This window comes from Montipora capricornis, chromosome 13 (genome assembly GCF_036669925.1).
Source record: "Montipora capricornis isolate CH-2021 chromosome 13, ASM3666992v2, whole genome shotgun sequence".
Lineage (NCBI taxonomy): Eukaryota > Metazoa > Cnidaria > Anthozoa > Scleractinia > Acroporidae > Montipora > Montipora capricornis.
Genome location: NC_090895.1, coordinates 48,798,314 through 48,824,264, shown reverse-complemented (window position 1 = coordinate 48,824,264; position 25,951 = coordinate 48,798,314). Strand labels below are relative to the sequence as shown.

At 42.2% G+C, this 25,951-nt stretch overlaps 4 protein-coding genes across 4 annotated transcripts; 1 reads left to right on the top strand and 3 right to left on the bottom strand.

The window, feature by feature from the left end:
* Window positions 1-1,304: 1,304 nt before the first annotated feature.
* Window positions 1,305-2,606, bottom strand: LOC138030928 (TNF receptor-associated factor 6-like). The gene has a single exon (XM_068878786.1). It carries the CDS (start codon window positions 2,604-2,606, stop codon window positions 1,305-1,307), a length of 1,302 nt encoding a protein of 433 aa, XP_068734887.1.
* A 13,687-nt stretch (window positions 2,607-16,293) lies between these two features.
* On the bottom strand, window positions 16,294-16,896 carry LOC138030927 (TNF receptor-associated factor 3-like). Its single transcript, XM_068878785.1, has one exon. It carries the CDS (start codon window positions 16,894-16,896, stop codon window positions 16,294-16,296), a length of 603 nt encoding a protein of 200 aa, XP_068734886.1.
* A 79-nt stretch (window positions 16,897-16,975) lies between these two features.
* Window positions 16,976-17,962, bottom strand: LOC138030926 (TNF receptor-associated factor 2-like). Its single transcript, XM_068878784.1, has one exon. It carries the CDS (start codon window positions 17,960-17,962, stop codon window positions 16,976-16,978), a length of 987 nt encoding a protein of 328 aa, XP_068734885.1.
* Window positions 17,963-23,208: 5,246 nt separating this feature from the next.
* LOC138030925 (suppressor of cytokine signaling 3-like) lies at window positions 23,209-23,697 on the top strand. The gene has a single exon (XM_068878783.1). The coding sequence runs from the start codon at window positions 23,209-23,211 to the stop codon at window positions 23,695-23,697; it is 489 nt and encodes a 162-aa protein (XP_068734884.1).
* The last annotated feature ends 2,254 nt before the right edge of the window (window positions 23,698-25,951 follow it).

The window sequence follows — 25,951 nt, the reverse complement described above, 5'->3', positions numbered from 1 at the left end:
AAATGCGTCGGAGTAAAAATTAGTTACGATCCAACACAGCTAAATGACTTGTGTTCTGACCATGACACAGCGAGTGTATGTTTTGAAGATGAAAATTTCCCTAACCCCGACCCTAAACCTAACCTCTGTGACAATCGATGGTCGTTTTAATATTCGTGTGTTCTCTCTGTAAAAAAAGGATACATCTTTCAGACTGGTTCATACGAGCCGCTGCGTTTAAATCTAGTGTAGATTTTACTCAAAGGCAGCGAACAGTTCTATCGTATCGTATTACGTTATCGTGTTCGAAAACTGGAACAATAATAAAATCCACGCGATGTGTTTGCGTGTTCAAATTTCGAACAATGATAAGGTCGATCGAGGTGTTTGCGTGTTCGACTATCAATGTCGCTCGTTCTAAAGGGAGTCCGAGACCTTCAGATTCGGGTCGCAGTTTTACAACTAAATCACCTATAAACGATAGTAGACTCTCGTGGTGTATGATGTACTGTATATTAAAAGCGACGATAGCCTCTTGCAGGGAACCATGTCTGTTCAAGACCGGTGTTCTATCTGCCTAAAGACGGAATGGGGCTTACCGGTCTCAAATTTAACCGGATTACCGGTTCACGAAAATTGTGCAATCGTGTCACAAGGAGAAAAAGCGGCACCGTTGGACAAAGTTGCTGTCGTATTGGATCTCGAATTTTTTTTTTGTCGATGGGAAACATAATCCTCGGGAACTTGGTTGGGTAGGCCACAGAGGGGTTTCTGGAAACGTGAAATTTAAAATGCCCTGCAAGTTTGACGAGTTATCCGATAAGGACAAACGAACTGCTTCGTTTGTGATTAAAAAGGTCACCGGGCTCCCTTTCGAGAACAACCCAGTGGAACAAGCCCTCGATGGAGACGAGCTTGGAACAGTAATACTCGCTTTATACCAAAATTCAAAGACACAACGGAAAGACCTCGTGGCTTTCAAGGGCGGTTACATAGAGAAAAACTTGTTGCGACGTTTGAACATTCCTTCTATAGACATAGGAGAACACGGGTGCCCTAAATATGTCGATATGCTAAAAGCGGGTCACCAGCCAAAACGGAATTGCGGACAACATGCAGTAGGAAGCCATTTTCACTGTGCGACAGAGGAATGTTATGCTTTTTTCAAGTGGATATAACAGCGACTAGAGGAGCGTAAACATAAGAGTAGATTAAAAAAACGAACCACGTAAACAATTAAAAGTATTCATCTGTATGTTTCGTTGCCTATTTATTAAACGTACACGATTATTACATGACAGTAAAAAATCTATTATCTGAACTTTTTATGTTTTCTGTCTAATGTATTCAAATTCGGCTCGAATCAACATTCTACCGTCTTTAACATATCTTACATCAGATAAAACTGTTATTGGCGCAAATTCAATGTATCCGTAGCCTTTATGGTTTCTTTCGATGGACGGTCTGCGGAATGCTATAAGATCTTCGTCGTCGACTTGGAACATCTCGGTCATGTGTTTGGGAGCACTTGACTGTGACGATTGATCTAGAAGGGTTAGGGTGACGTTTCCCTTGAATGGCCATTGTAGTCTGTCATCGAAAGTACCTGACATCGTGTGAACGAATAAAGCAATCTGTTGCCCCTTTCCCGAGTCTATTCCATTCAAATTAATCCTCAGGCAAAATTTGTAACCATTTTCAAGAGCCGTATAAAAGCTAGGAGAATGTACAGCCGGAGTTAAACCCCTTATCGCTTCCCGTCGAAGCCGGCTCACATCGCAAATTTCCCACATGTAAAAATATTTACAAACATGCGGACGAGTGTCCGAAGCTCGGACACTCCGCCAAAGGTCCGATATGGTCCGTTTCATGTCGGACATTTCATTATTTCGGGCCTGTTCCGACGTTCGAAAAGCTTTGACCATGTCAGACAAGTGAGCAATCATCACACTGTGAACATGTTCATTCACGTCTACCCTAAGGCCAGCGAACTCGCAGCCAACCACGTTAAACGGACACTTGATTTGAATAGCAGGACATTCATTTTCAAAATGTTTATCCACTTTACATTTCGGTATATTACCTTGACCGCAACTCACACATTTAGTGGGATAGTATGTACATTCCTCGTCGTAGTGGACTTGCAGATACTTCCACTTTACTTTTCTCGCGCAAAATCTGCAAGCTGTTATCCTTTTGGTGCAATGTTCCGTGACGTGAGTTGAGATCTCTCTTTTGGCCATGTTCATTCCACAATCATTCGGACAATCTCTAAGAACAAATTCACACTCCGACAGATGAGTTTCTAGTTCACCAAGGCGGCCTTTCCATGTACAGCCTGTCGTTGTCTTGTAGCGACAGAAGACTTGGCGATCCATCATCATTTTGTTGACAAAATTATCAACATGGAGTTGCGATTCTTTCATGGGCTGTTGATCATTAGGACAAAACGATCCAGATGTCTTCAAAGAACGCATTATACAATTGCGACAAAATCGGTGACCACATGGGGTTTGCACGGCATTTCGTAAACCAAACAAACAGATTGAGCATTCATAATCACGCTCTAATGGTGGATCGAAATTCTCGTCATATCCTTCGTTATTATCATCGACGACAGGACCCATTGTTTTGGCAAGGTCTCAAAACTCGTATTTCGTACCTACATATATCAGAGAGCGGTTATCGCCACATTTCGATTTTCGTCTGACACTGTTTCCTTTAACTTAACAACATTTGAACGATGTTATTTAAAAACTATTTATGTCAATTTAACCAGATCACCTTCGATAGCCCTCTTGGGTTAAGTTTTTCGTTTCGAGACCATCGCATCCATAACGTTAGAAAGAATTAACATTAAACGAGTGTTGTTTTAATATCGTGTAATGAAACACACAGATTTGCTTCTTTTTAATCGAATTTATTGATACGCCAACCTAACGCTGTTGCACTAGTTTGTTTCCCAGTTTCGACGAATTTTTTATTTTCCTTTTGCGATCTTCGTTTTCAAAATCTCTGTCGCAAGAGAAAAATAGAGCGTTTTCTCGAGGCGAGTTCCAACGAATCTTTAATTTTTTCCTCTGCGTGTCTCTGTTAGTTACCTTACAAACATATTGGTCAAAAAAGTTACAACCGGTGATTCCACAGAGTACACTTAAAATTATTCATAAAGGTCAACCATGGTTCGTAACATACTCTTAGCTTTTTTACAGAGGTAATTTTTAAAGTTGTGTAACGTTAACCCAAAAGACATGCGTCGAAAACCAAACATTGTCGTGTCGTCATCCGTTAACATGGTACATTCGTAAAACGGCCAATTTGGGATCTGTCGTGTTTTTTTTTTTTTTTTTGGGGGTCCTACGTTTGAGAACAAACATTGCTCGTGATGTCATGGTTAAACCATCATATTCTTTTTGGGTTCTGAGATGTTTTTGGGGGTGTTTTGTTTAGGCTACGTTTTGCGTTGGAAGCACAAATATTCTTGGTGACGTGTCATAGAGCAAAGATGTTTATGACGTAATATGCCTTATGGCACGACATTCGTAGGAGGGGGCAATTTTGGCTCTCGGTGTCGTGGTCCATAGAGTCATGGAATGTAATGGGTAATGGAATTTAATGGGTGATGGAATGTGAGGGGTATTGGAATCTGGCTCCATGGCCGAGTGGTTAAAAAGCTATTGCGTTTGAGAACAAACATTGCTCGTGATGTCATGGTTAAACCATCATATTCTTTTTGGGTTCTGAGATGTTTTTGGGGGTGTTTTGTTTAGGCTACGTTTTGCGTTGGAAGCACAAATATTCTTGGTGGCATGTCATAGAGCAAAGATGTTTATGACGTAATATGCCTTATGGCACGACATTCGTAGGAGGGGCAATTTTGGCTCTCGGTGTCGTGGTCCATAGAGTCATGGAATGTAATGGGTGATGGAATGTGGGGGGCATTGGAATTTGGCTCCATGGCCGAGTGGTTAAGGCTCTTGGCCGTGAATCCAGGATCCGAGTTCACATGCCGGCTTCAGCACTTTACCTTTCGCCTAAGTTTTTTTTTTCGGTGCTCGACCAAATACATTTTTCGTGTATCACTCTACAATGGTTTGTGTTTGTCGACATTTTACGAAATATTGATCCGGGTTAAATTCGTTAAAATGATGTCATGGTTAAACCATCGTATTCTTTTTGGGTTCTGAGATGTTTTTGGGGGTGTTTTGTTTAGGCTACGTTTTGCGTTGGAAGCACAAATATTCTTGGTGACGTGTTAGAGAGCAAAGATGTTTATGACGTAATATGCCTTATGGCACGACATTCGTAGGAGGGGGCAATTTCGGCTCTCGGTGTCGTGGTTTACTCTGATAATCCATAGAGTCATGGAATGTAATGGGCAATGGAATGTAGTGGGTATTGGAATTCGTAAGCTTAGCAAAAGTATTTTTTAAAGGTAGGCTACGTTTCGCGTTGGAAGCACAAATATTCTTCGTGATATCATCGCCTTAAAGAGCAGATATTCATGACGTAACATGCCTTATCGCACACAACATAGTACGAGGGCCAATTTTGGCTCCGTCATGGCTTGCTTTAGTAGTCCGGGTTTAGCTATGACATACAAAACTCAGCCATCAATGATTTTGTGTTTGCACCTATGACGTATACTCGTGATTCTACACGCAATCGAGGCCCGAGGTCATTCATTTGGCTATAAAAACGGATTGCTTTTGGACTAGAATCACAACACCGAAGAAGCTACAACTGAGAAGAACTCAAGAGAACTCAAGAGAAGTCAAGAGAACTCAAGAAATGGCCCTTTCTAAGGAGAAACAAGAAGACTTTCCACCGCAGGTAGCGGAAAATTGTGCATGTTTGGCAATGAGATGTCGCGACGCCGACCAGATGTCAGATTTGTATAGAGTATTTTTTCTGCATAGAATCGAGAGCATCACGAAGCGAGTGAAATTGTTGGTGAAGTGCCTGTGCGAGTATCACTCTACTTCTTCGTTTATGTGCTATATATTCAGCAGATTGACAACCCCAGATGCTTCGAACAAGAACCTATTACTGAAGTTCATGCTTACCCTGGGAGGCTCGAGTGTGAATCTTTCGGCGTTCAATTTGAACATCGCAAGTTCGTCCGAATTATCTTTTTTTAAAAACTGTACGTTGCCAGCAAACATTCCAGAATTTGCGAGCGAATCCGTGTTGTCAAGACCATGTCAAGTCATACTGAAAGAATCACAATCAGAAAGGATCTACGCCTCTTGGGAAAAGACCATGCTGAAACTGCACGAATCCCTAAACGTCCAAGTTTTAACAGACCAGGCATTGATGAGAGCAATGCTAGCCTGTAAGATTTTGACTCTTCTTGAATTGAAAAACGGGAGTAAATTAAGCATTCAAGATTAGCGAGAGAGGAAGGTTGTTATTGGACGAAGTGTTTCCTTGTAAACTTGAAACCACGAAAGCCTGGCCGGCAAGTGCTATGTGCCTGTATGTATTCTTTGAATGGATACAACGGAACGATGTAGTTCAGACAGCTGTGGACGAATTTATATCCAAAAACCAAACGACTGCTCAAAACTTTGGATATCGTTTGCAGGGAGTGAAGATTAATTCGCCCGAAAGTATAATAATCACGATGGTGTCTCTAAAGACACACGACGTAAACAATTACCGATGCTGGTACGACCACGAACGGTGCGGATTTGTATTACCCGTGGGCCGTGGTGGAGTGTTAGTCGGAACACCCGTGCTGATGAAAATAATGATGTTGTGGTCGATGGCCTATGTATATGTCCATTACAGCAATAGCGGCAATTTAGATCGAGATTCGTTGTTCGCTTGTATGCTATATCATTTGAAAACGAACACGTCGTTAGGATCGTCTGTTGGAGAAACATTTATCTACAGCAAGAACCATGGACGTAACCACTGTCGTTATACCTTTATCTGCATCTGATTACCGCACACCGGAAGGGACTTACAAGAACAGGAAAAAGAAATTGGCGTGCAAGGTCGTGAAGCCCACTGAAAAACAAAACATTAAGTCCTTTGTGAGGACTTGTCAAAATTGTGAAGATAAATTCAGGAAAACAAAATGCGACACTAGTTTTACTGAAACGCGTGATGCTGTAGTCGAGAAACTACTAAAAAAGGGGGCCAAAGATTTTAAACTTTGTATAAGCGATATCCCCATGGGCATGGGAACAAGGCAGAAATCAGACGAGGATGAATCGGAGGAATGTCCCCCGGCAGTAGGGGACAAGAGAAAGTTGTTCGCGATCTGTAGCGATGACGAAGATGATGGTGATCTCCTTGCAACCTGTTTTTTTCACAAAAGAAAGTGCCGATCACGACCGGTAAACCCGCGTCAAAGGACCTGATCGTTGTCAAGAAGCACAAACCGGACAGTGAGTATGAAAATGAAAGTGACAGTGACAACAGAGAAAGCGAAAGCGAGAATGCTTGCATTGAACTGAGCGACTGTAGCGGAGCTGAAAGTGTTTGCGATAGCGAAAGAGACGAAGAACCAGTCCCGCTAATAACGCGATCTCAGAACAGGCTATCACCCCTCAACTCGCCAAGCAGATCGTTGCGAGTACAAGTTTCCCCGATGAAGGTATCACCAAATCGTCGTAAGCCCAGAAAGGACCAAAAAATCCAAAACACGACGGCCGACTCGAATGAATGGCAATTAACGTCACCAAACAGATGCGTTCAGCCACGACTACTTTGTGGTGAGCAAAACTCGGCGAGTGATTTGAAATAAACAACGCAAGACCGATCTTTCATTTCTGATCCAGATGAAGAAATGTCGGATGTGGAGTCTGGGACCGAGTCATACTCGGTGCGTGTATGCGAGCAGCGCGTTCCGGCTTTGCATTCTAAGTCCACAGACGACTTAACAATCGAAAGCACGGTGGCTGATTCGAATGAGCGGCATTCGCCATTACCAACAGCACAAAGTACAGTGGGTGATTCGAATTCGCCAATACAAGATTGTAACCAAGACGAAGAAATGTCGGACGAAGAGACTGGGGGCGAGTCATGCGAGATGCGTAAAGATGAAGAGCGTAACGCGATTTTATCGATTAAACTACCCGAACTAGACCACTTTGCTTCGAATGATGTCGAAGACTTATTCAACGCCAGCCCATATTGTCCAGAAAAAGACGATTATGTATATCTCTCGGAAAAAGAGGGGGATCAAACTCTAGCGATAAACGAATGTTCGTCAGAAATTCTCAAAGAACGGTTCGTCGTGACAGAATCAGAAAAAAATTCGGATAATACGAAAGTTGCCAACGAAGAAAAACCAGAGTTTGGTGGTCCGTTTTTCGACGGCGCCAGAGGTCCTCTCGGTATAATGCACTCTGAAAAACTTTTGAACGGTAAAAGAGTTACAGAGAAAGGAAAAACGACGATCGGTGTTGCGTCTTTCGACAGCGCGATACGAGGGGTTTGCATGGTAAAGATTTTGAGAGAAGTAGCAGACCTATGAGATGTAGTTCCGGAAACAAACGTGCGTCACACTGCCAATGGAGAATTTGCATTTGAAGTACGTACAAACAACGAGATGTTATATTGCCTAGATACTTTCCCCCAGGAATGGACAGTTTTGAAGCATTCGAGCAAAGTGGCTCGTTTAATTTTCATGTGTGGAGCATTGCAAACGTTGAACGATGCTGATTGGAGTCAGTTTCAAATAGACGACGAACAGTCTCTGACATGGTTTCCGCCCGTGACCGATCACCGATTTAAAGCATTTCAGCATCCTTTGAACATCATGAAATCTTTGGACATGAGATACAAAATGGTCGAACTAGTGAAATCCGATGGCGGGTTTGCGTCGTGGTTGGAAAGAATCGTTGCATCTAGAATGGAAATTCACAACAAGGTCAAGGAAATGTCCCAGGAATTACACGACAAGAAGAACGGGATCGATGTGGATTTCATGGGACGGTTTTTTAACCAACTCGTCGAGTCATTACCCTGGCTTGTTTGATGACGTCATATATTTGAATTAAAAGGACAAACTCATTCCATAAAGGAACAGACTTAAAAACAGTGGCGAAGCCATGTTGTGCTCAGTTTGAGAGAAATATTTTGATATATGCCTTACAAGAACTCGACTCTGGTTAGGGCAACGAATTTAAGGTAACAATAGCGCATAATAATATATTGTTTACATTCGTTACTTAAGCATATCGGGTGTTTTTTTGCGTGATTTCATGGCAATCGTGTCGGTGATTGTCTTTAGTTTTTCGTATCTTATAGCTTAGGCAAAGCTTATCCATTTTTACGTTGTTGTTTCATAATCGAATGAAATGCTGCACAATTTGAGCCCGAGTCACTTTGGTGGGAAGAATACCCACAGCTTTCTTAGGCGATTTATTTTTTCCACAAAAAATTCTGGTTCCTGACGACTACCTGAACAGTCGTATATCACAGAATCCGTGTCCATGTAGTGGTTCCGATCTTGCAGATACTGCACATACTTCCGGTATGGCTTGAGAAGTGAGCATTTTTTTTTTCTTTTGATCTCCGTTGAAGTCCGATCTTGGATTTTCAGATTTCTTTATGCAGTATCTGCAGTTCATACATCATTTCATTGATCTTGCTACCTTTGTGGTGTGTTTTGTTTGTGGACATGCAACGTCCTTGACAAATCCACCGACAAAGACATGCAATATTTCATGGCTCAAAGAGCTCTTCGTATTTAATCTTTGGTGTCTTTCTGAAAACATCGTCTTTTCAAGTTTCAATCCGTTTCCATCCTCTTTTCTGATCGTGTATTTCAATGGTAATTGGCAACAAATTTGGTCCGGTTCTTTACAGAGATCAACGTAAAAGGCCGGATGTATTTACGAAAGCCTTGTTCCGTTGTACAAGAACAATTAGCTCTTTTGACTTCTCCGGTCACGGTACATAACAGTTTTTTCCCAAAAATATAAACATGTTAGAACCGCCGTTAGTTTTCGTGTACTTTCTTATGCATAAAACGGGTGCATTAACACTGTAACATGGTGCATCCGTCGTTCCGTGCATCCCAATTACCATTTGCCATTTTCTTTTTTTAATTCCTGTCTCTTCTTGTTCGATGCCATTTTATTACATCAGGGTTTTCTATGGTTTCTCCGTGACCCCTTTCTTTTTTCGCTCCCCTGGTCTGGTTTCACATGTCACAATTCGACATGTTCCAGTGCCTGACGTGGAGTTCCATTGTTGCCTTTCGTCTCGTGAAAGATAGTTGTCTTTCGTTGTTGATCGATACCGCGATGCATAAACTGAACTCGAGTTATTTTTGTGAGTGATGCGCATTGTCCATTCATTGTTATATAATTTCTGTACTCGGGTGTATTTCGATCCATGATTATCTTCGTGGGTGGTTCAAATAGTGAATGTTGTCTTTGCCTGTCTCTTGGTCGAGTAACTAACCGTTCTCAGTCTTCACTAGAACTATCGACCGTGAGATTCCGTAACAAAAAAAAAAATCCACGACTTTTTGTCGGTCTTGAACCGAATCGAGAAGCTTGTGACATCCCCGGCATTTTTTCCAATACAAAAAAAATTCCATGACATTTTGGGTTTTTTTACGATCCCTACAAATCTTGTAAAGTCTACAACCGAGGGTAGAGTTTAACGTCTTGTTGTAAAAAAAAACCTGTACGGCATACCTCCCATTATTAAAATGCTACTACAAGGTTGAAATACAAGAAAAGGCATTAAGTCTAAAGAAGAGGCAGTGAATCTAAACATTTTCAAGAATGACCTTTTTTATTCAGTCTACACAACTAGCTGCACGACAAACGTGAAAACAACTTTTGGATTTGATTTAAGTTAATTTCAAAAAATATCAATATCATTATTTTACCACGGCATGCACATGTTTGTTTACACAAGTTGACGACCGACATCGTTTTACATCAGATGTTAATTGTTACAGTGTATACGTAGAAAAAGAATGTAAGCTTGTAACATTAGCTCTGGAATGATTATTGGAAATATAATAGATAGGGTTGTAATTTTTGAATGAATTGTAAATAAAATGATTTGTGACACCGAAAAGTTTGTCTGTATTTGTTACGATCCAATAGCCAATTTTAAGGTCGATTTACACGGTACGACTTTGTCGCATGCGACAAGCTCGCGACAGACATACGACACGACTTTCGATTGTCACGCTACGATATTTTTTCTGACATCAACAATCGTAAATCATGGCGTGGGTCTGTCATAAGCCGCTGTCACATACGACAAAGTCGTACCGTGTAAATCGGCCCTTAGGCACGGTTCGACATTGTGAACGGTAAAAAACTTTATTGTCTCTGCAGTCGCCCAGGACTTCAAATGTACATTCATTGCAATCAAATGGACCCATTCCGTACCCGTCGGATATCTTTTGTGCTTAGTCACAAAGACGTTCGCGACCAAGACCACGCTTTTCGGATAAAGTGTAATTTTGAACCACGTAACCCCATGACGAACTGAGACCAAACAAAAAAAAAATGATTTCTAATTCCTCTCTCTCTCTCTCTCTCTGTGTTTAATGTCTTCGGAACATTTCAAGGAGACATATACAACTTGTCATCGATGGCAAGTTTTATATTCGAAAAAAAAAAACAATTCGCTATTTTGGAGCTTTCGAGGTGAGAGAAGCCATGCAAATCAAAAATGTTTTAGGGGAGCGAACGTTTTAGATTACGACAAGTATGATCAGCTGAAAATGTGTCCAATTGGTTCACAGGACAAATATAAAGTTAACATGTAACTAACAACATGTCAGGTTTGGCTCTATGGCCGAGTGGTTGGGGCTCTCGACCTTGAATCCAGAGAACCGAGTTCACATCCGAGCTACCGCTTACTTTCTTTCGCCTAAGTTTTTTTTTTTTGGTACTCGACCCAATATATTTTCCATGTATCACTCTACGATGGTTTGTGTTGGTCAACATTTTACGAAATATCGATCCGGGTTAAATTTGTGGGCGTCTGTTTCCTTTTCCGTAAACAATGCTGTTGACTCTTTATAATCCGGGGAACCGAGTTCGAGTTCATCTGGGATATTGGATGTCATTGTAATTATATTTCCATTCTTTTCATTTTTATTATCATTATCATTATTTTTATTTTTATTTTTATTTCGAATTATAGACGACACACGCTGTTGATCTAGTCCTAGATTTACAAAAAGAAAAATTGCCCCGCGGACTTTACTGGAACTCAAAGACAACACGAATGATTGTTTATGGTACATATCTTTTATTATTGACATTTATAGAATCATCATCTCATTATTTACACTTTACGACTCGAATCGGCCACGCGTTTAAAAAATGCTAAGAACAAATTCAAACGTTCAATATAACCATCTGGAGCTACGGTCACAGGAAAACGTTCACGCGTGTTCTTGAATCGCGCTCTCGCGTTTTCAGCTTTGAGCGAATCCACCCAGCGACACATTTCCCCAGCATACGATCGAACTAATTCGTCTATTTGAGATAGCATGTCCTTGTTTGGTTTCTTTGAAAACGCCCACTCAAAACTGGTTCCTTCTTCGACAGATCTAGAGGCTTGAGACGTTAATTGTTTCTCTGTCATGTGCCCACCAAAATCCAGTCCATAAACTTTCTTCTCGCCCTCGACCACTAACATATTCGAACTGTTGTTATCGGAAGATTGCAAGAGATTTTTCACGGTGACGATTTTAAGTACATCCATCGCATTGACGAGCGAGGAAATTTTCCGGGGTTCATATTGGTGCAATTTACACAATCCTCGTTCTTTGTTATCGGAAAGAGTGCTGGAAGACTGGGCATTTTCGCCTATCATCGGGCTTACCAAACCAATCTCTTTTGCGTCACACATAAAAGATCTAATGTCGGGTACGCACTTAGCCTAACCAAATACTTCGCGGGCTAGCTTGGTCAACGCCACAATTCGCAAAGGCGTTCTCGGGTCACCAAACGGGCCTTTAAAAACACTCCTGTGTCCTGTGGGTAACTGTGCAATGGGCGTGTCGAGCGTCAAGACTTCCCATTGAACCTGGTATTTCAGGTCATCTGGAGCGTGTTCTCTGATCCATTCCAAGTAGTTAGTCTCGACCGTCAAAACATTTTCTGAATCTGTTCGACGACTCCGTTTAGTTTGTGTCTCGCTTTGTTCGCTCGATGCAGTTTTCGCCAGAATAAATTTTCGCATTCGATTCCTGACAGGCTGCAAGCGATACATTTTCATAGCCCCCTCCTTAAAAAGAGGCAAGAATCCTTGTCCGTTTTTTTCTTCGCACGATCGAATGTGTCGCATGAATTCCTCAAAGCCCTGTCGTGTTTGACTAGAGGAAGGGCCGTGCGAGTAATTCGGGTTGGAAGGAAGAAGCAGACCATGTTTTTTGCAATGTTTCTCCAAATACTCATGCGTATTTTTTGCATGTTTACCTCTGAACGTGTGCCTGTCTAAGGCCACTCCCGGCATGCGATAGAATCGAGGCTCGACCGGCACGCCGCTCAGATCACAGGGCTGAAAGTTTGGCGATTGCTTCTCGGTAGGAACCCTACCAGATAAGATCAATAACATTACCTTGACGCTCAAATGCACGCGAATCGTCGATAGACCAGGGAAAGCCGTCACCGCTTGTAAATGCAGTCTGATCAACGCTTTGGTTTCGTCGGGAATCAAATCAGTTGCCACTCGTTTCATCCACTCGGTGATTACCGACACGCCCAGGACAAGCGGCCGCATTCGTTTCGCACTCATACTTGCACCGCCAGGGTATGTGATTTTAGCCACGACCTCGGGGATTCTTTCGGAGAGAACGGTGGACTTCGAATGACGAGACTGCCAATTGTCTAAGTGGCTAATCGCAGCGACCAATCGAAGAACCGTCTCGTACGACATGGGATATTCGCTAGACACACTCGAAGCTTCTCGCGTGAGATTTTCCATACAAGCAACAAATTCGCTCTCTCCCAGATCCACCATATTTTTCCAAATACTACGGGTGTCATCTGTCGGAGGTTTCAGCGGTGTTAGGCCTTCCAAACACGCCACGCTCAGATAGGCAGCTGAGCGGTCTAGGGGTTGGTGAGCCAAGGACAGTAGGGTATCGTGAATGTATTGTCTTGTGGCACTCCGTCCATTTATCGCGAGCGCTACGACTCGCTCCAATACTTCTGGGTGACATCGGGCACAGTCTTCAGTAACATAGAGCAATAAATTAGCACTTTTGTTTTTCAAAGTGGGCAAATATTCGTCGACGAAATAATGAAATTCTGGCAGGCCGTTTGGTAAAATTCCAGGATAGCGGAGCATTTTTTGAAACAAAGACCTGACTTCGGACATATCGTAGAGACTTCTCTTGGTAACCCTATTAAACATGGTGTTTTTCAAAAAAAGAGCTAGTTTCGGTTTGTTTCTCGTTTGATTTCCCGAACCACGGATCCTGGAGTCTTTTATAGTGTTCAAGTGACGTCATAAACCATCGCAGTTATTTTATTTACAAAAAAACTTAGTCATATTCGCTACGTCCTATTAAACGTCTACCCTACCCCCCCCCCTTCTCTTTCTCTCTTTTTCTCTCTCTGTCTCTCTGTCTGTCTCTCTCTCTGTCTCTCTCTCTGTCTCTCTCTCTCTCTCTCTCTCTCTCTCTCTCTCTCTCCAAAAATAAAAAAAAAACAAAATGCGTGCTCGTATGATTGTGTCATTTCTATGAAATGCCCGAACCATTAAACACAACTCAAATGTCATCGCAAGATACGTTAGAGATGAATCTGGTTGTAATCAAGTTTCGTTTTTACGACACAGCGATACAAATTTGTACCACGATCAACCGTGACGAAATAGCTCGCTCATGTAAAGATAGGGGCACGATTCGCCTTCGAGCAACCGACGATTTGTTGAATGCAACACCGAGAAGAGATTTAAACGTCGGTCGCTTGTGTGTATTTTGGTTTTACCTCAATTCGTGCCCAATTGACCATCGACAAAAACGTACACTAAGGCGTGCTATTATCTCGGGCGATTGGAACGATTTACCCAAGATAATCGACGTATTAAAATTTTTCCTATATGGCGTCATTCGTCGGGCACTTTATTACGGATTCGAATTGCGCTGATAGACGCATTTTCCTGACACTGACACTAGACTGTTTCGTCTGTATGATAAAATCGTGAAATGACGCAATACGTGAATCACCGGCTGTATATAAATGTAGCAGGCGCAGAGGAGATTCGTTCTACGACCAGAAACACCACGGACCGATGGAGTTTTTACACACCGTGCGACCGTGTATAGAATATCTGAAGGGTATGTGGAAAGAATTACGGCGCGAATGCCAAGCGAACATCTCTTGCGACAAGGAACTATTGTCCATTGTCGAATCGATCTTATTGCTGCATTCATTTCATCACAAATCTACCGATACAAGTTGTCCAGTCTACGACAGCTACAAACCGCTGGATGTAATTTTTGTTTTGAACGCGTCTGTTTCCAGCGACGAATACTTAGAACAATGGAGTTTGTGCCATGTCACCAATGACCCATTCCCGAGTTCGTACGTGGACAAAACCGAAAGCCGCGAGTCAGCAATGGTTTACAACGAATTCGATCAGGAACTTGGTGAGAGTGACGAAACACACACAGAATCAGACGAGAAGGCCTTGCGATGGTTGTTTAAATATGACCAGCGCGTAAGACGTACCAGAAAAAGACACTTGAAGAAAAAAAAAAACGAAACGAAAAGGACAAGCGTTTACTTTCGGGATGAATGTATCGATCTCAATAAAGTTTGACAATAAAGAAATCGTGTGGTTTTTTTTTTTCCGTTAGTGAAGGTCCGCGGATTCCCCCTTTCGTAAACCCCCCCCCCCCCCCCCTTCCTTGGTAGGTCGCGTCCTTTAACCCATATTTTTTTGTTTTTCTACACTGAATCACAAGCCGTTAAGGTAATCAATCGAATGGTGGATTTTTGTTTATCTATTCATTTATTCATTTTTTCAATGTAGTACCATTTTCATACTTTGTAGAGACACTCGATTTTTTTCTTTGATCGTCTAAAGAATTCACTTCACTTCATTGCAGCAATGATGTCCTTATAACTTTGACTGTGGAAAGACCGGGTTATCACCGGAAACAGACGTGGATACTGGAGCAACCGGTTCAACTCGTTCAGCGCTCGGGCATTGCGGGGGTCCCATCGCATCGGTTCTCTTCCTTCGCCTCCTTCTGTACATAAGGGGAACACCACGACAGTGCTTGGACATTTGCTTCTTCGGTGGTGGGCTACTGAATTATCGGAGGTGAGTAATAACTCGTCGTAATTTAATCGTGTCCAATTCAATTAATATGTCTATTCATCAGGGGTAAGAATCGTATTCGTCACAGTTTAGTCATACTCGAGTATCCATATGAGGCTTCAGAGTCAGGGTCAGGATGTTTGGGTCGGGCCCCATAGCGAGGTTCGCAATCAGACCAACATCATATATATTTTTTTTTCTGTTTTATTTTCGACATACCTTACATCGCATAAAAAAAACTACATTTGTTTAGTGATTAAAAAAAAAAAGAAAAAACCGTACTAATCCTCGCGTTTCTCGACGTCAGAGAGAAACAGTTTCCATGCTCGCCAAATACTAGTAATCAGACAGACAACGAGTGGTTCCAGGTTGCCCGTGTCTTGCGCGTACACGAGAGTCACGACATAGTTTTTCTCTTCGCAAACGGATACAGGAAATGGCTGGTAAGACGACATGACATAGCTACACAGAATGTGACAAAGCCTCCCGTTCCCATCGGCAAACTGGTGTAGTTCGAGAAAATTACGAAACAGTCATGCACACGTTTGAAACAACGACATTCCGTACGAGCCTCTACAGTCTTCAAACATGCGATTGTAACGATCGAGAACAGACTCCAAAGCCAGCTCCATGTCCTTTGGTACTGGATAGAAACGTAAACTACCATCAGGCCTCACGGAATACCTTTGTTTGTCGCTCACTCTCCCCGCCGGCGTTTTGTCACTGAAAGACGGATCGTTAAGGAAACAACACGCCATGTGTGTCGCAGACCAGGCCCTCTTCCAGCAATCCCCAATCAGTGGGTCTTTCTCTTGTGCTAACGTGATCTAGAAGAAACCGCAAAGCTTCTGATACGTTTCCTCCTTGGTCTTCACACAATGACAAACACTCGACAAACCGAGTGATGGCGCGACCTTTCGCCATTTGAATCGCCGTTTCCGAGTACGAGTTTTTATCTCTTAACCATCGTCGTCTATAACCGTTGGCCGTAGTCACTAGTTCGTCCAAGGCAATCTCGCGATCCGTCATGACTTTTTACAAGTTGCGTAACCCAATGGTGTCGATTTGCGCTCTTATGAACATCGTATCATCGCGAATATATCCACCAGAAGACAAATTTTCGTGTAAGATAAACGTTGGGGTTCCCGATCCTACGTTCCTTGTACTACGGGGCCGTCTCCAACTTGTATCACTATCTCTGGGCTTGAAGGTATCCGAATGATCATTGTTCTTCTCTTGGTCAATAAGCGTGAACGTAACTTTCTGTTTGAAAGGCCACGGAAGTATGGCGTCAAAATCTCCTCGCATCATCGCGAGAAATATGGACACATGTGTTCGATGACCCTCTCCGTCTCCGTTTAGATACACAAACATTTGACATCGGTAACCTCTCCGCGAAGTGTAAAAAGGGGGACTCTCTATCCGTGTATATTTTCCTGAAATTGCATCTTGAAATCTGCATCGAACATTGTCAATCTTCATAGTATAGGTTCCATCGTACGAAGTGTTTTCTAAGTAGAAAATAGCCTGGGCTTGGTCTTGTATCTGTATTTCGTGTAATTTTAAATGATGATCTAATCGGTCCGTTTCACGACTGCCAGATGGCGAAGATTGCAGGGGGTCTCTAGAACCCCTCATCGCCTTGATTTCTGCACCGATTATCGACAACCGCTCGTCGAATAAGTTTAATTGTTTCTTAACGTCACCACCACCGACCTCAGATTTCTTCAGGCGCTTGAGACTTTTTTCCAGATGCCCAAGACTCCCCTCCATCCTGACCATTTTTTCTTGATGCGAATAACGTATTTTTATTCAATGTCGCAATCGTTTGTTGCGCAGACAATCGTTCCTCGTGTTTCTTGTTCGCTTCCACACACGAATCTACCGTTTTTTGGTGGAGCTCTAACCGTGCCAGGACCACTCGAATAAAATCACCCGCAAGAATTAAATGTTCAGGTGCATTGGAACCGGTGTGATCGTCGAGACTTTCTCTGGGACCGCAAAAATCGCAGCCGACATTGCTAAAAACGCAAACCGTCGGCGTTTTAGGGCACGATTTTTCGTGTTCCGGTAGCAATTCTCTGAAGAGTTTGTCTCGATTGCAACCGTGAGGACATTCCACGAGAATCTTGGGGCATTCTTTCAGATGATCCGACGAGTCTTTCGCTCGATGTTCGAGTTCACAATGCTCGCAATCGACCAATCTGAACGGACAGTCTTTCTCTATGTGATGTGCTAACTCGGACTTCGGTACGACTGCATCGCATCCATGATTGGAGTAGACGCAATTCACATCTGCATAAGCACACGCGGAGTAGTGTTCCCGAAATCTTGGGTATTCACCCTTCCATTCGCACCCTCTCTTTTTGTTTGAACAAAAGCACTTAAACTCGAACAGTTCCCGTTTGGCGTATACATCTGGAAACACTTCTTTACGTCGAATGATTTGCAGATCGCGCGGGCACTTTCCACAATCGTCATTCTCCACTGCGAACATGTCATCTACACATTCACTGCAACACCTGTACGATACCCCAAAAACATACACACCGTTTTCAACGATTTTGACATTTTTAAACGACTTGAACACTTTACTCGAATACTCACCTATGCCCACACGGAAATTGCATGGGATCGTGAAGAATCTGACTGCTCTTGACGCACTTATAACAATCATCCAATTTTCCACTTTTGAATTCGACATCACCCACAAAATACGACATGTTTGCAAAACCAGAACTCGAGAGATAACACTGGATAGACTGGTGCTTCGGCGAGAAGAAGAGACTTACTATATACCCTTTCTCGTGCAAACTATATATAAATATAATGACGAACGGAGAAAAATGCGAAACAGGACGTAATAAAAAAAAAGTTACGTCATCCGGGAAACCCCCCCCCCCCCCCCAAAAAAAAAGAAAAATTCCCCGATTACATCGAGTTACATCGTAATCGGTAATATAACGTAATTGTCGTCATGTACTCGGTCATAGACATCTGAAACTCGTTTCGTGATACAGCGTATTTTGGGCGTTTACGTAATGGGGTGCGATTCGAGTCATGAAGAACTTCGGTACGCATAAAGCATGTATATGACGTCTTGTGTCGATGTCGTAGTGAACGACTCGTGACATAAAAGCAATATAATCATTCACAGGACCGGAACAATTTCAATAACTAAACGTTGCCGAGATGGAAGCTCTGTGCGATTGTGGTGCCTTTCCGGATTGTGGTGAAAAGCGAAGTGCCATACGCTGTTTTTTCACTGTTTGGCCAGAGGCAAGAGAGGAACTCGATTATGAACTGGAGGCTTGGGATACGAAATGCAAGGAATCGATCGAGGATCACATCAGCGTCGGTTTTCAAGACATAAACGGAAGCCTTCGTTCTGATCAGTTGGCAAAGAATGGACGGCGGCTCAAGCGATTGTTCGACTATCTTCGCAACATTCAAGAGATATTGAACCCTCGACTGGCTGCGGAAGATTTTCTTGAGACAGATACTAGACGTTTCCGAAAAAAAATCATTGAATGTTGTGGACTCAGCAGAGAGTATCGGGACGAAGTTAGCAATTTGTTGACTAGATGAGTGTAATTTTGACGAAGAATGTAATTGTAATCATTTGTATGACGGCATTGACTGTAAATTTTATTGTAGTGACTACGATAAAACGTGGTCGTAGTTCGGTTGTCAATATTAACGCGCAAACAAAAAAAAACAATAAATCTGATGTTCGGTGTTATTTTGCTTGGTGCCATTCGAAGTGACCTGTATCATTCGTTTGGCTTTGCCAGTCAAACCGACAGAGCACCACGACAGCTTGCGCCGATTATTGTGGTCCCTTTTTAACTTTCGCAACCATGATACACAACTTAGCGACAAGTGTGTTGGTTCTTTTTTATGCCTCCACTGGATTATGAACAAGAAGGGTCGTGAGAGAGAGAGAGAGAGAGAGAGAGAGAGAGAGAGAGAGAGAGAGAGAGGAGGGAGGGGGGGGGAGACCTCCCGTGTGACACCCCGCCAGTATTGCTCCCGACGAACAGTCAATTCCGCTCTGAAAACTCTGAGCAAACATTGCACGTAACATTGGGCAAAACAGTCGGTATCAGAAAGCGAAATGACATTGGAAAGAAAAGAATGAAACAACCGTTTTTTGCCGAGGTCTCGGAAATGTTACAAGGAAAGGCTTGGACAAAAACTGACAATCTCGTTCGCCTGTCTGATTTGGTACAAAAGTCTCAACCGAAAAAATAGGAACACGAGATTGGGCACTGGGGTTTTTTTTTTTTGCATTCTGGTTCGTCGTAAGAGCGCGCTGGTACTACCCCGAAACCTGAATGTGTTCGTGTTTAAAATTACCGAGACTCGTGAATTGAAACTTGAGTGTAAAGGATACGAGACACGTTTATTTCTAGATCCCTTAATTTAAGACTTACAACGTAAATAATATCAAATATTTATCTACACCCAAAAATCCCAAAATGACAGGTTGTCATTTTTATTTGTTTTAGTCATATTCGTGAATCACTCGACTCAAGTGTTCTCTGATGAATTGTATCTCAAAATAGATCAACGTTCTTTCTTTTTTTTTTTTTTACATTTCGCGTCTTTGCCTCTGGAAATCTTGTGTGCAATCGCGACCGAGTTCGTCTTGAACATCACTCGACAGTCCGGTGTTCCCTTTCCATATTCTTATTAATCTGGTAATGCGATGATTTCGACCCTCTGATATTTGCGATGAACCAGTTTTTGCAGCGCTTTCAACTGTTCTAATGTTTTCGCATGATCTTCGATGCATCGCAAATAATCTTCACACAACCTGGTTGTTCTTTCCGTCAAAAGTAGGCATCTCTCCGTAAGTCTTGCGTTCTCTGCTCTCAAAATTTCAATTTCTGTTTGCTCGAGCTCTTTTTTCTGGGTGAGTTTTTTTGATTTACTCAAGCCATCACTTTTTCGCCTCTGTTCGCGCTTTTTAGGAGTGATTCTAATGTTTGGCATTTTTTCTTTGTATCTTGTGAACTTGCTTGCGTTTGAATAGAACGAACCTGGAAGTTGTTTAAAGCATTGGATCGTTTGTCGATGTTCGAAAAATGGATCGCCGAATTTATACATTTCTCTACGCGTCGAATGACGAAAGTGAATCGAAAATGCGTCACACGAAACGTGCCGTAATGTTATGTCGTTGGATGTAAGGCATTCGCCAAAATTACGCACTTACGACAAACCATCGCCGACACCCAGTCAGATGTGATGTCATGTGAAGTTTGCGGGGCGTCGGGGTTCGGGCTTTTCGATGACGTTGCATCATCGTTGGAATGACGTAAGACACCCATAAAAGATGGAGAAAAGACCATATAAATATCGGAGCGTTTGTTTAGGTCGTTACAATCTGTTGTGAGCAAACGCAAGAAAACGCAAACCTTACCCCTACAAAAATGAAGAGAGTACACTCGGAACGAGAACGAGAGGCGACAAACGAAACGGTCAAACGAGTTTGTTATCACGACTTTCGTAATGCTCTCGCATATTTGGAGGGACCTATATTGTAAGCTGGGCGGGTGTATGGGTGCTTGACTTTCAGGGGACAACCGTATCCCAAAGTCATAATGGAATCTGGCCAGGAGTTGACGGTGAACGTCGCTTGGTGGAAGGACGAACCACAGGAAAACCTGTTCTTAGAACTGATAGCCGTTACCATCCACGAACCAGAAAGCCGAATGGAGCTTGCGCATACGACTCTACGGACACTTTTTTCGAAAGTGACACGACTTTTGGGAACTTATCACCTGGAAAGAGGGCTGGAATTGGAAAAAGATATTCCTAACTGTTTCGACGAAGCCATCGAAAAACTGTTGCCGAGAGAAGAGGCATTGTCCATTTTGGACGAAGCTTACAAAGAAATGACCTAATTTGCTGTCGATCGCCTAGGCGATGAAACTAAGAAGGGGGTAGTTTCCGGTATATTGGAATTTTCCCGACCCCGTTCCAAATAATCCATAAAAAAACTCTTGTAAAAATATCAAGATTAAACTTGTAATGTTTGGCCAGTCGGATCTTAGTAGTTCTCGATTCGATAAACGATAAAAAAAATCAAATGTACTGTGGTTATACCCTTTAAAGGTTAAAGTTTGGTTACGTAATTATGTCACCCATCGAATTATGCAATCTGAGACAATGTGAATTTAACACTGTAATTATCAGAAAAATAAATTGTTATAAATCGTGTCACTCCAGCCTCGATTCTCTCAGACCATTTTTGTATGCGCTGAAAGGTGGGAAACTATCGATTCGCCATGAACAAAGACCAAGAGAAAGACCAATGTTTTTCTTGTGAAAAAAAATTATCAAACTCCGACGTACACAGTAACTTCCCGGTTTATCGCAGATTGTGTTGTGGAACGAAATTTCATCATTTGTGTTTCTTCGATGATTACGTGGCGGATTGTCGCAATTGCGGTGCCAAACTCGAGGCGTGTGTGACCTGGATTGCAACCACCGAATACTCAGCCACTTACGATCAGCCGCCGAACAAGAAAGTTAAACTACTCGACGAAAATCGAGTTTGCTGTATCTGTTTGGAAGCGCAAACGAGTGCCGATGACCAATTGGTCGAATTTAGGTGTTGCAGACAGAACGCACACGACTCTTGTCTCAGGAAATACTTCAAGTTACCGACCGAATGCCGCACTGTTGAAGAGTTTGAAACGGCTCAAAGAAAGATCTCTTCGTTACAGTGTTTTGTATGTAGACGTGGTAAGCATATATTTGATCCGAGAGACTTTCCCGCTCATTTGGTTCCCAAATCAAAGAGAGGAGAACTGCCTGCTTCTTTGGTAGAAACAAATGCACTATTGGAAAAATGGCGCACGGTTTTCTTGTTTGATGTAAACCGCCAACGAGGCGATGCTAAGTTTGATCTGCAATCGTCTGCAGTTATAATCCAAGGCGTAACGAACGATGGTAGAAGCATCAAAAAATTTAATCCAATGAATGGGCGAAAAAAGCCTGTCAAAGAGTTTGTCAAAAACGTGAATTTGTGCATCAGGAACGCCGTCGGACGTTTAGCAGGCGTGGGGTTCGATGACGATTTGTTTTCAAAAGACACCCTTGCATATTGTGAATTGTACAATATCGTGGGGGCGGTAATTTCGTTCAAAATAATAAATTCTCGTAGAGACAGCGTGGAAGGTAAATGGCCTTTTAGTTACAAAAAGGTGACCACAATATTGAGTGAATGGGAATTTAATGGCCATTTGTTCTTTTTGGATGCAGTTCCCTGCCGGGTCGCCAAATGGGAACGAAAGCGGATTAGATAGATTGCCGGTGTGAACTTGGAATTTATTTACAAATAAGACAACGACTTCGGTTCGATAAAAAATGTTGCTTTTTTAAATTGCAGTGTCTGTCATTAATAAAGAGACTTTGAAAAGAAGAACGTTAGTTCAACGTGCTTTAATTCATCGAATTATAATGGTACGACGAGCAGGTCGGTGTTCAAATCGTCGAATTTTTAGATTGTTTAATTTAACCTTTTCACTCTTGTAAAGGCCACCGAGTTACACGTCAACGAAAAGACTCGCGGAGGTGAAAGGGTTAATAACAACAACTAGATTCACTCAAAAAACATGTCCCTTTAATCCTCTCGCTACCAAGAGTGATGGGATGATTTTACTCGTCAACTGGAAACTTTGCACGAGTGAAAGGGTTGACGAAATCCTTCTCGCGACAGTCAATCACGCAAAATAAACAATGCTATCGACTTCCGGTTTCTCGAGGAAAAGATTATTAGATATCGCGCGATTTCTCTGAAAATTTACGAGTACGCAAAAGAGAGCAACTTAAAAAAAAGGATCGCATCGTGTAAGTATTTTCAAGAAACAAAGAGATCACAAAGGGATCATTTTCTTTCGCAAAGTGATACGAAGAAAATAACTACCGAACTCGTTGGTAATGGACAAGAAAGCCGGTTTGAATTCGGTCTTAAGAGCATTGCAACAGAGCGGATTTTATTTGGGAGCGATCACTGCTGCTCGAGCCAATTTTCTGCTTCGAGACCAGGCTGTTGGGAAATTCTTAGTTCGCGACAGTTGGGATCCAAAACATTTATTCACCGTGACATTGGTCACGAATAAGGGAATCACGAATATAAGAACAATTTGCAGCGAAGGCTTGCTTCATCTGGACGGACAAGGATCTCTGAAAACTCCAAGATTCGATTGTGCGGTTAAAATGATCGTTTGTTATATGATGTCATCTGAATTGGCTCAACGAGCAAATGGGCAATCAAGAACGATGATGGGACAGATGTTTTTCTTGTTGAGTCCTTTATACAAAGAAGTTTCATGTCTTCGACATTTGTGTAGAAAGGCCTTAAACAGGATGCCTCTTTTTAAAACACACCAAAACGCATCAATCCCTTATTCATTAAGAATTTATTGAAATTCGTATCCTTATCCTATTTGAAATATTACACTCAAGAAATCACTCGGTGGCATTCGTATATCCATCGAAAAAGCGTGTTGTGTTAGTGACAAGACATGCATAAACAAGGAATTATTGAATGTTAAGTTTTACGAAAACAAATAAACGAAACTAGCAGTTTCACATTTTTGTTTTCTTACACCCAAAACAAACAAACTCGTTCAGTTCTACAGCCAACCTCGTTTGTGATTCAGTTAAAATGGTCCAACGTTCGTTCATTGAACGGTAGCCTGTTTGAGTCTTATGCCGTGGTCCGTGACATTATAATCAGTCTGGCCCATTGCGAATTTTCTCGAGAATCGATCGATCGATGCAACCTGGAACAGCGACCAGACACAAACATTCACATCAAAACGGACTATCCAGCTCTGAACGAATGCTCTTGGAGTTTGAGTGTGAACCATTTAAAAAAAGCACGATGCATTCATCAGTTGGACAATGTATATTTTTCTCGCGCCTTGTGCTGTCCACACCCACTCGCCTGCTCGTACCCAGTCTGCATAAGGTCGTTCTCAAGGGTCCTATCCTAACTTGTGGGAAGCGCGAATCGAATCCAGTGATCAGAGCAAAAATACATTCTGTTATAACATTTTAATAGAATTCGCGAAAAGACATTTTTGTTAAAACTTCACCCGTCCAGTGCACAAACCTTCGAGTTATTATACTTGTCGACGATGTATTTCGAGAAGTGTTTCTCGGTTAACACAACCAGCTAGTTAGATTTGGGATTTTTTCTCTAGTTACATAAATTGTCCTCCGTTCCCGCATGATGACGTATAATTTGAACCCCGAATCACATTGATGGATATTTGTTCATTCGTCTAAATTCCTTGTCGCCTCTTCTCGTTTCTCTTTTTTTTTCAAATCTTGTTTGGCAGCTCACAGAACCATCCGAGTTTTGAGTTTGTCGTCGCAATCGCTGTTGAGTGTCCTGTGGTAAAAGGTCCAACGGTATTTTCACCACGAGTTGGGTTGGTTTCTTGACCGTGAGGTCTCGGTGCTGCTGTTTCGTTCGGTCGGATCTCTTTTTACTCCTAGCTTGAAATTTCCTGCGACCCATGGTGATACTACTGGCTTTGACTGAGGTTCTATATTGCATACAGTGTTTAGCAGCGTTTTATAATATAAAGGACCTTCGAAGGTATGCAACGTAATGTTACGAGATAATTTGCTATTGAAGATCCGATCGTGAGATAATTGCCGTAATTTTACGTTCTAGTCAAACTCGAATGAGTGACGTCAGCTCACGTGAATATCCGTTAGCGTATGGACATCATCTATTTTTTTTAACTACTGCGTCATCATGCGAAAACAAATACCATTTCCAAAAAAGAAAAATCGAACATGACATCTATGTTTGTTTTTGTTCGTTGACGTCAAGAACGTATCTCTCTGGCTAATAAAATGAGCCTGACGAGTTCGAGAAACTCAAACGACAAGATGGCTAGTAAAAAACGAACCAAATTTGTGTACACGATACAACGAATGAAAACACTACCCAAAATCTTTTTTGGAGAACCTGCTTCTGAAATTTAAACACGACGATATTAGATCGTCGCACGCAAGTAAGTCTATACCTGTGCGTGGTTCGAAGATTACGGCAAAGACACGATGCACGAAAGCAAAGAGATGGAAGAGTCTATTTCTGATGAAGTAGGACTCGGTGCCACTACCAAACGGTTCCACCGGCGTTGGAAAAATCAACACGACATAGAAAGGCGTTATGGGTTCACCTACCGTTATTTTCAGTTTGTCGACAGAAACACGAGTCTGTGGAATGACAGATATGACGAGTATCCTGAATTAAGTTCGAATTTGCACAGCAAGTATTGCTGTCTCTTAAAGCTCTGGAACTCTATAGACGACGAATGGGACATTTTGACCATAATACCCTGGTTTAAACGACACTTCGAACCGCATTGGGAATTCGTCGTATACCATGCGGCCTTCTTGAGTGCGTGTGCTGACCCGGCAATGGAACGGCAGTTCCAGGACGAATTAAGCGGCGAGTAAGGAAAGTTGTATGGTCTCGAAGACGCTGGAGACAGAAACTTTTCGTTTTCATCGTATCACGCATTTAGTAAATAGATATTTTATTGTAGTTTAAAGCTTAATCAAGAACCGATTAACCATTTCAACGAATTATCCGCGCTGAACTATTTTTGAGTATTTCCATAGGTAGTAAAAAAAAAGAGCTAGATTTAAGTACACA